The sequence below is a fragment of the Microcebus murinus genome, chromosome 27 (assembly GCF_040939455.1).
Source record: "Microcebus murinus isolate Inina chromosome 27, M.murinus_Inina_mat1.0, whole genome shotgun sequence".
NCBI classification, from domain to species: Eukaryota; Metazoa; Chordata; class Mammalia; order Primates; family Cheirogaleidae; genus Microcebus; species Microcebus murinus.
In genome coordinates this window covers 10,099,495-10,114,189 of record NC_134130.1, presented here as the reverse complement: position 1 = coordinate 10,114,189, position 14,695 = coordinate 10,099,495, and the positions used below count along the sequence as shown (strand labels likewise).

Genomic DNA, 14,695 nt, shown 5'->3' with positions numbered 1-14,695 from the left:
AAAAGTGATTTCCTAATCTACCTTTCTGATTTCTACCTCTTCAGTTCAAGAACAGCATTTCCGATTGCCCACAAGATATCTCCTACTTTATGCTCTTCATGCAACTAAATTCAGTAAGTTATAAAGTCATCACTTATCAAATACCACTGTGTCACAGGTGGTGTGGAAAGTGTCAAGGATATTCCTAAGGAGGAATAAGACAGTCTGTGGCATGAGACTTAAGTCCAGTGAGGATAATAGACATGCAAATAGATAAGACACAATAAGGAGATTTTAATACCATAGATACAAACTAAAAAAGGAAATGCTTCTTGCATTTACGCATGTCCCTACCGAATGGAAACCTGCACAAACTCCCACAATTCCACAGACGTGTCCTTCCTCTCATGTTTCCTGTTTAACGCAGAACTTCTAGATGAACCCTGATTTCATTTGTTTCTTTACCCTCAATGAATAAATGAATCATTTTAATTCTACCTTACAATCCACTGCATCATCCTCTCCATCCTTCCTGTGGCTCACACAACCTCATTTTGACTGGCTCAAAGCACACACCGTAATGCGATGCTACAGTGGAACACAGGCAGCAATTCTAGGGACACATCTTGAGGATTTAAAATATTATTGATAATGTCTTATGTTGTTTAAACTTCTCCCAAGTCAACTTCATAAGAACAGCTAATAATCAAGTTTGACTGACCTGAATGTCACTTCCTTCCATTTACACAGTCACCTGCGCTTCCTTCCAGCACAGGTCAATGGACAAGGACTTGTCCGAAAAGAAAAGTATACAAAGGACATAATGATAACTTGCAAACATGTAACTGAAGTATCTGGCCTATAAATTCATGATTTCTTTTTAGCTTTCAATCTTAATGATGAAAAAGGATATGTACACTTATCAGAATCCACACTGAAGAGAAAATGTCCCTCTGAGCTCTGTTAAGATTTATTCCTCAACTTAAATCTCCTTACAACACAGGCCTCTTCTCATGATGTGCTGAGTGAGGACCGTGCGCGATGGAACTTGCTAACAGGTTTGGACAACACGTTTCAGAACGATTCTACTTTGCAGTTGGTTTCCCCTCTCAACTTCTCATCTCCTTTCAAAGAACCAAAGAGAGTTAAATGCACGTATACTTGTAAGAGAATACTCTCTCCTTGTAATTTTTCCTCTAGTGTAAAATATTTCCATTTGACAACATTTAGTGCTAGATTACATTCTCAGCCCAGGAAAAACCACAGTCAAAAGATACAGGAGCCAGATCACAGTCATATTCCTGGGGTAGTTATTAGTTAGGCATGTTACATATCATTATGGATTAGGAATGTTCTTAGATTCCCTTACAGGAGCATGTACATATGGTTTTTAAATATTATCTTGGAATTTCACTGGTTGCTTCTAGTTAATCAGGTCATATTAAGACTTCAGAAATCTGTCCTCCTAATTGCCACACGGGTGAGGTTGGCCCACAGTGACACTGTTAGGACCAAGAAGTCTAATCACAGGAGGTTGGGTTATACAGGGAAGTGGGAAGAACACAGAAGCAGTAAATAAGGAAAATTAATAAAGAAGAAGAAAAATGGAGCTAAAGAGGGAAAGGAAATGAGAACACAATCTTAACGTTTAACATTTTTGTGGTGGGGAAGGAAATGTGGCAATGGACGACAGCCATAAAGTCCTCCCTGCCGCCCTGACCCCTTCCACACATAACTAAACTACTCTTGAGAAAACGTGGGAGAGGAGGGAGTGGAAATTCATGTAAGTCCAGTTTGATTGCATTTGAACATTCTCTTCTTTGGGTTTTGAAATGACAGAAGTGAATAAATGATAAAAAATGAATAATGATAAATAATGAATAAAAACAACTATTACTTTGCAGTTAGGGTCATTTGACTTGCCTTTTGAAGTTGATGTGTTCCTCTCTGATATATTTAAGCTCAGAACAGTGAGCCAGTAGATTTAATAAAAAAAAGACTCTACATTGCTTATGCAAGCCTACAAATATGTTTTAATATTGTATATAGTTGTATGTCTTAACCCAGCATCCACCACACGCCCTCAGAGCGGAGGCCTCCTTAAACTTTGTGCCCTCAGTGTCTTTCTTACCTCAACCTGGTTTTGACCCTGGCAACTCAGTAAAAGCGATTCTAGCATCATACAATCCAAGCATGCAGCTCCCTGCCGGCCTTGCTCTAATAAAGGCAAATCTGGGCTCCGTGGTAAAATAGAATTCCCTTAGTAATTTTTTTTGTTTTGTTTTTTTGTTTTTTGAGACAGAGTCTCGCTTGTTGCCCAGGCTATAGTGAGTGCCGTGGCATCAGCCTAGCTCACAGTAACCTCAAACTCCTGGGCTCAAGTAATCCTTCTGCCTCAGCCTCCTGAGTAGCTGGGACTACAGGCATGCACCACCATGCCCGGCTAATTTTATATATTTATATTAGTTGGCCAATTAATTTCTTTCTATTTATAGTAGAGACGGGGTCTCGCTCTTGCTTAGGCTGGTTTCGAACTCCTGACCTCGAGCAATCCGCCCGCCTCGGCCTCCCAGAGTGCTAGGACTACAGGCGTGAGCCACCGCGCCCGGCCTCCCTTAGTAATTTTTGCACAGATACTATTTCTCACAAGTGAACTGTGGGAGGGTCACCAAGTTTGTAGTTACATTTTCTGAAGAGAACTTTAAGTCTAGCTATTCTACACTTTCAGTTAATGGTATATTTTAAAGCATCGTTGTTACTAACAGTTTCAGAATCTACGTTTACCAGACTCTATGGAAAATCATAAGGTTACTTAAGTTATATCATTTTTTTCAAACAGCTCATGGGTTGGAGGACACACTTGCAGTGTGCTAACGAAGAAAGAAAATTCTCATTGTAAGAACAGGAATAATCTCTATCAAGTTATTTAGAGAAAATCTGACACCATAATGTTTTCACTCCAGAAATAATTAAATTGTGTAAACAGATGATCCAGTAGTAGACATAACGCTTTTAACTTTTAAACCTGAAGGAACTCACAGGTTTTGTTTTTTTTCCTTAAATAGGTAACAGATTTGTTTTTAACTTAAGGTCTTTGAATCCAATTGTTTTAAAATGAGCAAATAAACTTCCAGAGAGGACACTAACTATATCTGTACTGCTTCAACTAATCCTTCTGAAACGTGAGATACTCCAGAGACAGAGTAACATTTCCAGAGCTCCACAATAAATAGTAAAACTGGGTGTAAAGTGCTCATGATTGGACTATGTCCAGGCCAGATGCCAGGGAGTACTGAAAAAACTGAGTTTCCTAAAGTGGCAAGTCTTCCAAATAAGAAAGCAACTGAACACTCAAGACATCAGAAAGTAACAAACTGGCTTTTCTTTTCTGTGTGTGTCACATGTTATCAACAACACAAGAGATGAAAGAATGGATGATTTAATGAAATGAAAGATTAATTAAATGAAAGATTCAATCACTTTGGACAGCATGGAAAGGAACTTTTATGAAAAATCCAATCCAATAAATATATTTGTTTTATTTTTCTCCCTTACCCAGATTATGATTTTGGACCCCTAGTTCACCTGCATTATCTTGTGCTGCTGGCTAACGTTAGGTGGGGTTTCAGATGTCCTCTCAGCACCCGATTTGACAATGAATGAATCAGAAAGTTTTCCCATCTGTTGTTCACTGTCTTCTCTTTTAATTGAAATTCTGTACTCAGATATTCAATACACAAGTATGAAAAATAGTTTCTTGAGGTTTTACTTTTTCTTTTATAGGAGAGAGTCTAAATAAGGTTTATTTAAAGGAACTTCTAAAATTTCAAATTATTAGATGATGGCCAGAGATAATCCTTTCAAAACATTTCATACCTATTAATAGCTTTTAAATACAAAGAATTACAATATTTACATTTATAAATTGTTTATGTTTATAAAATATGTTATTACTGCCATCAGCTCATGTCAACTTTGTTAATATGTCTGAAATGCGTCTCAGCATACACATTTCACAACGAAATACCCATCTCTATATACAAAAGAGGATCCTGTTTATATTATGACAATTCTTACATATAACATTCCTCTGTTTATACATAATGTAAGGACTGTCAACCAAATATACACACCCATTTGTTGGTTCAGGCACCTTGTAAAGCCAACATTTTTTTTTTTTAATTTCAAAATATTAAGGGGGTATAAATGCTTAAGGTTACATGGATCATTTTTGTAATGCTTCAGTCCCGGCTATAGGTGTGCCCGTCACCCAAAGAGTGTTCATTGTACCTATTAGGTTGTTTTTTCCCCATCCTCTCCTTCCTAAAGCCAAAATTTTTAATGTTGGCTATAAAGAACCCACAGCCCCCCCAAATTGCATTCTCAATCTTTTTGGCTATTTGGTTTACTATATAGCATCTAAGTGCCTGCAACATCATAAACCTTAAATAGCTGTGTGCTGAAGGGACGAGTAGTCGTTTGTAACACTTTAACATCCGAGTTCGATAGGAACCTTACCTGGCTTGCTGCAGATGGACTGGCACAATTCTTTCGGTAACACGCCAACATATGGGCAGTCTGATTAACAAGAATTTCCCGGATGACCTTCAAAGGTTGGTGTAGAACTGCTTTAAAAGCTATATACACAAAACAATGAAAAGGATATCAAAGTTTTATTATTAGCACCACGCTCTAACCAACTGAGCTAACCGGCCATCCAGGATATCAAAGTTTTAGCTCAGAAATGGATCTCTTCTATCACCTAACCCCAGTGAGACTGGCCTGTATCAAAAAATGCCAAAACAAATGCTGGTGAGGATGTGGAGAGATAGGAACACCCTAACACTGCTGGTGGGACTGCAAATTAGTGCAACCTCTGTAGAAAAGAATTTGGAGATAACTCAAAGAGTTAAAAATAGAAATACCATTCAATCCAGCAACAGCATTATTAGGCATCTACCCCAAAGAGCAAAAGACATTCTATAATAAAGACATCTGCACCCGAATGTTTATGGCAGCACAATTCACTATTGTAAGGATGTGGAAATAACCCAAGTGCCCGTCAATTCATGAGTGGATTATTAAAATTTGGTATATGTATACAATGGAATACTACTCAATTATAAGAAACGACAGTGATCTAGCACTGCCTGTATTTTACTAAATTGAGCTTGAGCCCATTATCCGAAGTGAGGTGTTACAAGATTGGAAGAATGGGCTCCACATGTACTTGCCATCAAATTGGTACTGACTGATTAACACTATGGTGCTCACATGGTGGTGGTGTTCTCCAGGGATTAGGGGGTTGGAGGGGGTTGACTCACAACTGAGGGATGTGGTGAGCATTGTGGAGGGGAAGGGCATACCTCTAACCCTTGCTAGGGAGAGGCAAAGATATAAAATGTAACCAAAATGTTTGTACTCTTTTAATTTCCTGAAATAAAAAAAATAATAAAGTTGCAAGTATTCAAAAAAAAAAGAGAAAGAAATGGATCTCTTCAAATAATAGTGAAAAAGAACAAATTGCTATTTTCAGACCACCCAACAAGAATAGTATTTAAAAATGTTAAAACCAGTTGCTAGTGGTCTCTCCTTGACTACATATGATCTAGCCAATGGAGAACAATGGCCTACCTACAGTAAAAGGTAATATCAACCAGAATTATCTTCATAATATTAGAAACAGAATTACACTCAGAGAAAAGAAAAGCCGGTTTGTCACTTTTCTGATGTCCTAAATTTTTACGGGCTGGATTGCTACTTTTCCCAAACCTTAGTGTATTAATAGAATCTTGGAAGGAAAGCCAAAGACAGTTCTGCCCTGGGGCCCGCCCCTCCTGTGTTACAGTTAACAAGTGTGGACAGTGAGTTCAGTCTAATGTCAGGGACAGTCTCCTTGCATTTCCCTAATGTGCCAGAAGGCACACTCACATGCCATAGCAAGGGTCTAAGCATCATATTCCTAAATTTTAATTCAGAGCCCCTAGTGCCTGGAAGAAAACTTTAAATAAATCTGTACAGCCTGGCCCAGAACTGAGTTTTCTCATGTATTAATCTAGCATCAGAGATGCTCACTATTCTCCCTTACCCTTGGCTTTTATTAGTTCTGAATTCCCCCACCAAAAGTCTCCACCCACTACCTACTTTTCAGCTACTGACTCAATTAACCAACAAGTCTTGACTGAATCACTAGGAAAGGTTTACTGACCCTCAGGATTAGCAGAGTGTTACCTGACTTGGCGAAGAAGTTGATAAGGGCATCTGTCTCACAGCTCTTATAAAGATCCGCTAACTGGGAGCTGCAGTTCAAGCCAAGATTGTGAATCCGAAGTCTTCTCTGGCCACCGAGTGTCGTGTAAAGCACAGCACACTGCAGAAGCAAAACCGAGGTCACGTGTTCACCCAAGCCAGCTTGATCACATTTACATTTGCAAAACTGTGTGTAGAGATGAAAGACCCCCAAAGTTTCCCCCAGAATTTTTTCTATTATTGTTAAAGACTGAACGACAACAAGAATGGGAGAATAATGACCAATTCATCTGCTGGGTTTCTATGTATCATTTCACAGCTTTAAACTATTGGGCTATTTATGGGTAAATATCTGTTCACATTTCGACAATGAGTCTGCATTTCACACATCTCAGGTTTTGTTACCAGGGATCTAGGTCCAGAAACAGTACCTATGTGCTCACAGCCCTACTCAAGGCTCGCTTCCCTCAAAGACAAACAACTAGCTTTGACGATGGACTTGGGTCTTATGTTAATAAAATATACATTTCAAGAATGCAGACACAAAACCACTTCTCCAAATATCTATGACTAAAACATAAACATTGAAGTTCTTCCTCAAACTAATGTCAACTTCTCTCCATCCTTAAAGGGTGATGCTAAGGTCTGAAAACTATGACCATCACATATATTTATTTCCTTGTTTTAATTCAAAGTCTCCATGGCTTCTAGTTTATTTTATTTACTACAAAGTCAAGTCCTATTCCACTTGCTTATAATACGACGATGTGCTTAATGTGGTGTTAGGGCTGAATTGTGTCCTCTCTAGTCTTATGTTGCAGTCCTAACCCCTGGTACCTCAGAATGTAACTATATTTGGAGATACAGGGTCCTTAAAATGGTAAATTAATTAAAATGAGGTCATTAGGGTGGCCCCTAACCCATTATGAACAAGTGTCCTTATAAGAGGCACTCTGGACACAGATACACAGCACAGGGAAGAAGACATAAAGACACACAGGGAGGAAAACCATCCACCAGCCTGGGAAGAAGGCCCGGAACAGATGCTTCCGCCTTAACCTCAGACTTCTAACCTCAGAGCTGTGAGACAGTGAGTTTCTGTGCAAGCCGGCCTGTCTGTGCCACTGCGCGCGGCCCCATGGCAGACTGATATGTGCACGGCTGCAGGGAAGGTGCGGGAGCCTGAAAGGACTGAATCCCACTGGAAGCCAGTCTGCTGCTGCCCACAATTCACGTGTTCCTGCGCAAGGGACACAACCGTGACCCCGTCTAAGCAGCATTTGTGAATCAGAGGACAGAAAAACTGCACGACTAAGTGCTCTCATCTGATCACTTTTGTCTTTGGAGAAAGAGAGTTGAATTTTCTTTTATGAAGAGACTAACACATTTGATGATCTCTTAGTCTCCCCACTGATCACTGTCAGTAAAAAACAAAAGATGGGAATAAACTTTAACTCACCTGGATCAAGGCTCCGCTGTCTTCACTGAGTTTGTCATCGTGCTTGAACTCCACGGTCACAGCCTTGTCACAATCGATGGCGGCCATCTCTATATCGGTGGTATTGTTCATAAAAATCCCGCCAAAGAAATCAGTGGCTCTGAAACCTAAAGAGAAGGGGAAAGGGAAATTTTGTTTCTCCTTATTTTACTGTTATTTTCTTTGTTGGTCTGTTATTAATTTGAAAGGAAACAATTATACAAAATTGACCTGAAAAATTATATAAATGATAATTACCTGTGCTGGTACGAACCCTCATAATAGCATCAAAGCCTATTTTCTTTTCAATATCATTCCTGAGGTCGTTCAAAAATTGTTGGCTATCCAAGTGTATCTAAAAAATAAAGTATGATCAATGCCCACCAGATGGCAGTAAAATACTTAACATAACGATTCACATTTTAATCCTGACTTGAAACAATTCTCATTTTTATATTCTGATTTAGCATATTTATACGCTTGGTGAAGCGAAGTCAGGGGGACAGTTCATGCCCTGAGTCAGTAGAAACCCCTTCTCCTAGCTCATTAACGACTCCGCTATCACCATGTTTCTGAAAGCTACTCACAGTCCACTACTAAGCCACATGTATACAACATGCACATGTGTAGAATGCTGAGCATGCACCCACAAGAGTAAACAAACTGGTTGAGCACCAGCTTCTAAGCTTCTCAACTGACTGGTCAGTGAAGCTCTTTAAGAAAGTCTCACCACTGCTGTTTGGCAGTTAGGAGGAACATCGATACACGTGTCCCCCGACACCCCACCACAAAGGCAGGGAAGCAGGAAAGTGGGAAATCACAAGTGCAATCTTTATATAATAATCCCTTTAGCTGTTTACATACAACTTGCTGCCTGCAAAGTTCATGACCATCATATTGTTGAATGGAAAACACTATTAAAATTTTACTGTTGAAGATGAGAAAGAAATGCTGCAGTATAATTCAGTTTTACAACGATGTGAAGTAAACAGAAATAAACAACTGAGTGGTAGCACAGGCAAAATTAATGCTCTTTGATTGTAAAGTATGGTACTACCTGTTTACATCTCAGAAGATTTTTCCTCTGTTGGATTACAACAGCATTTCTTTTTTAATAACAATGAAGGACTCAATAATAATCATTGATATGTTGAGTACACGTAAATACCCTTTATTATATCAGAAACTGCATGGGGTTAACATATGACTCAAAAATTTAAGTATTTGTGAAAAGAAGCGAGCCTGGAAGATGATGTTCCGCACACCCGCGCCTGCACGCCACCCGGCAGTCTGCTCTTTGAAGCTCCATCACTGGTGGAGATGATCGCACAGTGTGGCCGAGTGCCCTAGCGCGGACGCGAGTGCCATTTAACCACGCCAAGACCTTATTAATATGGGATGGAGGATGATAAAGTCTTTTCTGGGAAAGCGGAAAAAAAGTTTCTGATGAAATTTATCTCCCTAGTTGAGAGAGGAGCTGCAATTGGTCAACACAACAGGCTTTGTTATGCCTCGATGCCCGGAATCCAGGCAGAATGAGAACAGATTGGAATTCTGTATGATTGTTAGGAGCTTACTTTCCAGAGTGTGCCTAAAAAGACATACTTTTATCCAGAAGTCTTGGAAAAGGCTCCTAAAGCTTTTTCAATTTGATTTCATTTGCAACCTTTGGTCTTATCAAGTCCCTTAACTAGTTTATAATATAAACATGTAGCGAGGCTCTATTAATAATCACTTTATTGATGATAAGTAAAAATAGATGATTAAGACTTGTCACTTATGTTGGGGGGGCCACACCTTCCCACGCCATGCTGCCATGTGGTGGCACATACACAGCGAGGGGAGTGACTCATCTGAGCAGTAACTTTGGGGAAAGAACTGAGCGGGTGTAGCTCAGCTTCTTCTGAGTCCTCTTTTTTAGGAGGCTGCCTGCCCTTAAGAGGCACATGTTTTCTGCCCCTCAATAGTTTTCAAAGTACAGGTGTCCACAGGAGAAGCTCATAACTGTGCCCCTCGTGCTTGGGTGATAAGGTTGTCACATTTGGAGCTGAGGCATCAGCAAGCCCTTGTGCCTACAGACCTAAATCCATTATATTAATAGTGCTGACACTTTATCTTGTCAATGTCTCTCAATTCAGGGTTAGAAGAGAGGAGTGTAATGAATTGACTGCCCAAATCCCAACAATTTAAAACAATTATGTAGTCACTTTTTAAAACATTAAGCGTATTTTCCATAAAATGTCTTTTTCCCTATTATGAAAGCTGACATTGACATTTAGCTCTGAGGATGAATGAGTCACTCTGTTGCCAAATGCTTAGGAAGTGTGGAACGGCTTAACCATATATGCACAGTCGTCTCTTGCTATCCATGTGGTACTGGTTCCAGGGCCTCCCACAGATACCGAAATCTGCCAGCTACTCAAGCCCTGACACAAAATAGCATATTGCCTTTAACCTCCCCACATCCTCCATATACTTTAAATCTGCGCTAGATCATTTATAACACCTGATACAATGTAAATGCTATGGAAATAGTTCTTACACTTATTGTTTAGGGAATAATGACAAGATAAAAAGTCTGTATATGTTCAGTATAGGACACAATTTTTTTTCTGGGTATTTTTGATCTTTGGTTGGCTGTATCCACAGATGCAGAGGGCCAACTGTATACATTCTTTTCTATCTGCTCTTGAATTTAAATCTGTGAGTTGCCCACAAGAGTACACAGCCTTTTAAGCTATGATCTAAGCACCAAAATAAAAATGGGAGTAGAAAACAGAGGTGAACATGCAGCTGGCATTTACCTGGAAATTGTTGTACTTGTAAAGTGTCCCTCCCGTGAGCTGAGGAACGAGCCCCAGCGAGGCCACGTCCACGTACTGACTGGGGAAGAGGAAGAGTGTCACGGAGCAGCCGTGAGCCACGCAGTCCTTGGCCAGCGAGTCATAGACGTTCGTCTGAGGCTGGAAAAGTATCTGAAAAAAAGAGATGCAAAAAAGGAAAAGTGACAAATGACAAAATGTTTTTGGTTTAAACTTTAAGTTTCTACTGAATTTTTAAAATGAAAAAAAATATATATATCTTTTCCAGTTAAGTGAACTGGGCTGAAGAAGTAAGTCGTGGAGATCACCCATCACCACAGAAAGCGACTACAGAGCTGGAGGCCCTTCCTGAGCACCCAGTCTGTGCTGGGCGCACGCGGCACTCGGTTCCGTTTGGTCCTCCAGTAATCCGGATGAAGCTGACATTGCCGTCCTGGCTTGAGAGACCCGGATGAGGCAACTTGTGTGTTGCTATGTGGCCAGCAGTCGGATGCCTACATCCACGGTCTTCTCCTTCCCACTGGCTCTCCCTCACTGCTGCAGTGTCACCAGAGCCAGGCACAGGCACGTTTGAGCAGCCGGCACCTCTACATCATGACTCCGGTGTCTGGCTCCGTGGGGTGCTGTCGTGGGGTGCCGTCTACTTTCTCCCTCTACCCTTCATCTCCTCCCTGCAGCTCCCCTGCCGCCGCCATGTCTTCAGCAGTCTTTTCATTCAGTCTGTCTTACACAGATTACACATGAACAAGTTTGGGCCTCTATTTCAATTTAGATATTTCACATATCAGTTTTTTTAGGACTACAAACTTTCTTAAATTCCTCACAATTCAGAACATTCCTGTAACATACAGCGTGTGTCCTGGACTTAGCATTAGATTCAGCGTATCCCCCTTTTTCCTCCAAAGGAAATACTGCCTCTCTCTTTACCCCTCTTAGGAACCGACATATGGACACTTCCAAGAGTAACTGTTCACAAAGTACCTTCTCTTTGTCTGTATTAACCAGCTTTTTGTCATCTCTGTTTTTGAGCTTTCCTGGGGCTTCGGCAGTCGGCAGGGAAGAATGGAAGATGAACAGCTTTCCAGGACAGTCTGCTGCCTAGAAAAAAAAATCACAGAACATGCTTTGGGTAGAAAGGTTTCATTTTAAGGTAATCAGAAAATAAGTTAAAACTATTAAAAGTGTTGTATTACAATGAAAATACTTTCTTACTTTGGCTACTTTATAGACTTTTAGGACCAGGTAGATCCCATAATATAAAAGCAGATGATAGAATTTCCAAGATTATGATACAACAAAACTCTTATTTCAAATCTTTAGTAAAATAAACATGGATTAAAACTACAGTGGAATTCTTTTTTTTTATTTTTTTTTAAGACAGAGTCTCACTTTGTTGCCCAGGCTAGAGTGAGTGCTGTGGCATCAGCCTAGCTCACAGCAACCTCAAATTCCTGGGCTCAAGCGATCCTCCTGCCTCAGCCTCCCGAGTAGCTGGGACTATAGGCATGTGCCACCATGCCCAGCTAATTTTTTGTATATATATTTTTAGTTGGCAATTAATTTCTTTCTATTTTTAGTAGAGACGGGGTCTCGCTCTTGCTCAGGCTGGTTTTGAACTCCTGACCTTGAGCAATCCTCCCGCCTTGGCCTCCCAGAGTGCTAGGACTACAGGCGTGAACCACCGTGCCCGGCCTTGCTCTTTTATTTTTTTCCCCTGTCACAGCTGAAAAACTACAGTGGAATTCTGAGGAACACCACGTAAGAGCACGGTGCTGTTGTGCCAACAGGAGACACCGGGAACCAGCTGTCACATGTGATGACAAATGGAAAAGTGTGTGATGAAGATTATGCATCTAGTCTCAAGGAAGCAACAAAAAGAAGATTCAGGCTCCATCAGAGTCAATTCAGCATTGAGTGTTAAGATTTAAAATCTATGTGAGGAACTAAGAAGTGACCTACTGAGAACAATGTCCTGAAATATGATTCAATACATTGCCCGCCTCACCCCCAGACTTGCCCTCCTCCAGGCCACGCTGCCCACTGCTCAGAGCGCTGCTCCCCAAGGAAGGCAGCAGCTCTCCTCTAACATGTGGCTTTTCTCCTCCAGAAGCCCGAAGGCGTCCTCATACGGGATAAAGTCCACAGTCCTGTATCTAGGCGGGAGTAGGAAGCGTAGGCGACAGTGAGATGAGATGCCACCAACACTTGCTGCACGCAGTGTCATGCCAGGCCCTTCCCACACTTCTTATGTAACAGTCACAATTTTGTGCAATAGGCACTACTGTCTGCATTGTAAGAATGCAGAAAACTGAGGCTCATCCAACTTGCCTCCTGGTCACACAACCAGTAAATGACAGCTTCAAGGTCCTTTGGTGAAGCTGAAATCTGAATCATTCTTTCCAGACTAATCTCAACATTTCCTCACCCATCCCTTGCACTGGGGGTTTTAGCCACACAAGCGTCTTCCTTTCCTGGAATACGCCATGTGTTTTACACACCTCTACATCTTTGCACATTCTGTTCTCTTAGCCTAGAATCCATTTCTCCTGCTCTCTGCCTGCAGCTGTTGTTTGCAAATACACAGGTGTGCCTGGATCAGTCGTAAGATGTGCTGTGAGTGTTACTAATAATAAAGTACTTGGGTCTGTGAATAGCTTTCTTAAACAGAAACAGAGAATTCAACGCTAGCCCTGTCCTAATGTCTCTCTCTCACCAAGTGGCATTCTGAGATGCTCTGTGGAGTGGGTCAGAGAGGGAGGGCAGGTGAGTAATCTGTGGGCTGTGAGCTTATTGTTGCATGTGTCTTCTACTGAAAATTACTGATCGATACAGCATTTATAAGAAAGAAGGCAAGGATGAACGAAGAAACATAGGTACAAATCTACAAGTAGATGTACATTGTACAGGAGAAAAAGACTATCAACGTTTTGGCCAGTAAAGACATAATTAGCTCCAATGATCAAATCAGAGTAAAATGTTCAATAATATTGATTATAACTTGTTAAGAATGATGAAAATTTTGGAATTCTGTGACTGTACATTTTTCATTTCTATAGCTTTTATTGCAAAAGTACTTTTAAAAAATTCAAATAGCAGAAAAGGTATAAAGGTGCAAAGAAAAAGTCTACCTTCTCTTAAACTTTCCCTGCCTGGCCCACCCAATTCTCCTAGGGAATTCACTGTCAAAAATTCTTCTATCCATATAGATATTCTCTACCTGAAGAAGCACTGTAATTTTACATACAGCAGTTAAGAACAAGGGCCCTATTAGAATCACAGCCATTGTGTTATCTGAGTGACACTGGGAAAATTATTTAGCTTCTCTAATTCTCAGTTACCCCATATATGACGCAGGCAATATATGACCCACATAAAATATTGTTGGGAGATTCAATGATCCAGTTCAGAGTGTTAATCATAATTAAACATGCTTGATCACCTTCTTAATATTACCTGTGGCAAATCTGAGGGAAAAAAATTAGGGCCCATTAGAAAACAAAGTTCAATATTGGGGAAAAAAATAGAATGGCCATATTTATTTTCTTCTTATAAAATGGCTATTAATTTTAGATTCATTTCATTAATCACATACTTGTAGGTAGCAAATTAATCACAGACAAAGCTCCTATCTAGTAAATGCCTTATTTCCCTACAAAATTTATGTTTTAACCAAAATCTGACTCTGTGCAGGAGCGAGTCACACAGAATTAATCAATGACATATGTCCTTCCTGTGATGGTGGAAAACAGGCTGAGAAAGGCTGGCCTGGAGAAATCAGTTCAAAATGCAGCTCCGACGCCCTTTCCTCTGAGAGATGTGCCGTTATCGCCCTCGACAGAGCTGGTCATCTCCATCTCTGTCCCCATTCTTTGTGGAAAAGACTATTCTAGAATTAATGACACTGTGTCACAGCTTTAAGTGTTCTGCGGTCTTCAATAGATCAAGGGCTCCCTGAAAAAGGGAAGGACCTTTGTTCTCTGTTTCTCCAACCCCCATCGTGTCTACTGCCTTTCACTCTATCCGTGCTCCGTAAATGTGTGTGGAAGGAGTGTTGTTTGTGATACATCACCCCGCCACCAAGGCTACGTATATATTATAGAAAATTAAAAGATAATTTCCCCTGACTAGTGATGTTATTTAAAGCATAACCACTAAAAGCCATTTCCCT

General features: G+C 40.5%; 1 protein-coding gene across 1 annotated transcript in view; it reads right to left on the bottom strand.

The window, feature by feature from the left end:
• SEC24D (SEC24 homolog D, COPII component) overlaps positions 1-14,695 on the bottom strand; it is a 91,337-nt gene that overhangs the window by 8,995 nt on the left and 67,647 nt on the right. The window contains exons 14-19 of the mRNA XM_012786385.3: positions 11,509-11,625; positions 10,510-10,680; positions 7,964-8,060; positions 7,688-7,833; positions 6,211-6,349; positions 4,498-4,616 (exon numbers count right to left, since the gene is read on the bottom strand). Coding sequence (XP_012641839.2) covers positions 4,498-4,616; positions 6,211-6,349; positions 7,688-7,833; positions 7,964-8,060; positions 10,510-10,680; positions 11,509-11,625 — 789 coding nt within the window. The remainder of the gene's footprint in view (positions 1-4,497; positions 4,617-6,210; positions 6,350-7,687; positions 7,834-7,963; positions 8,061-10,509; positions 10,681-11,508; positions 11,626-14,695) is intronic.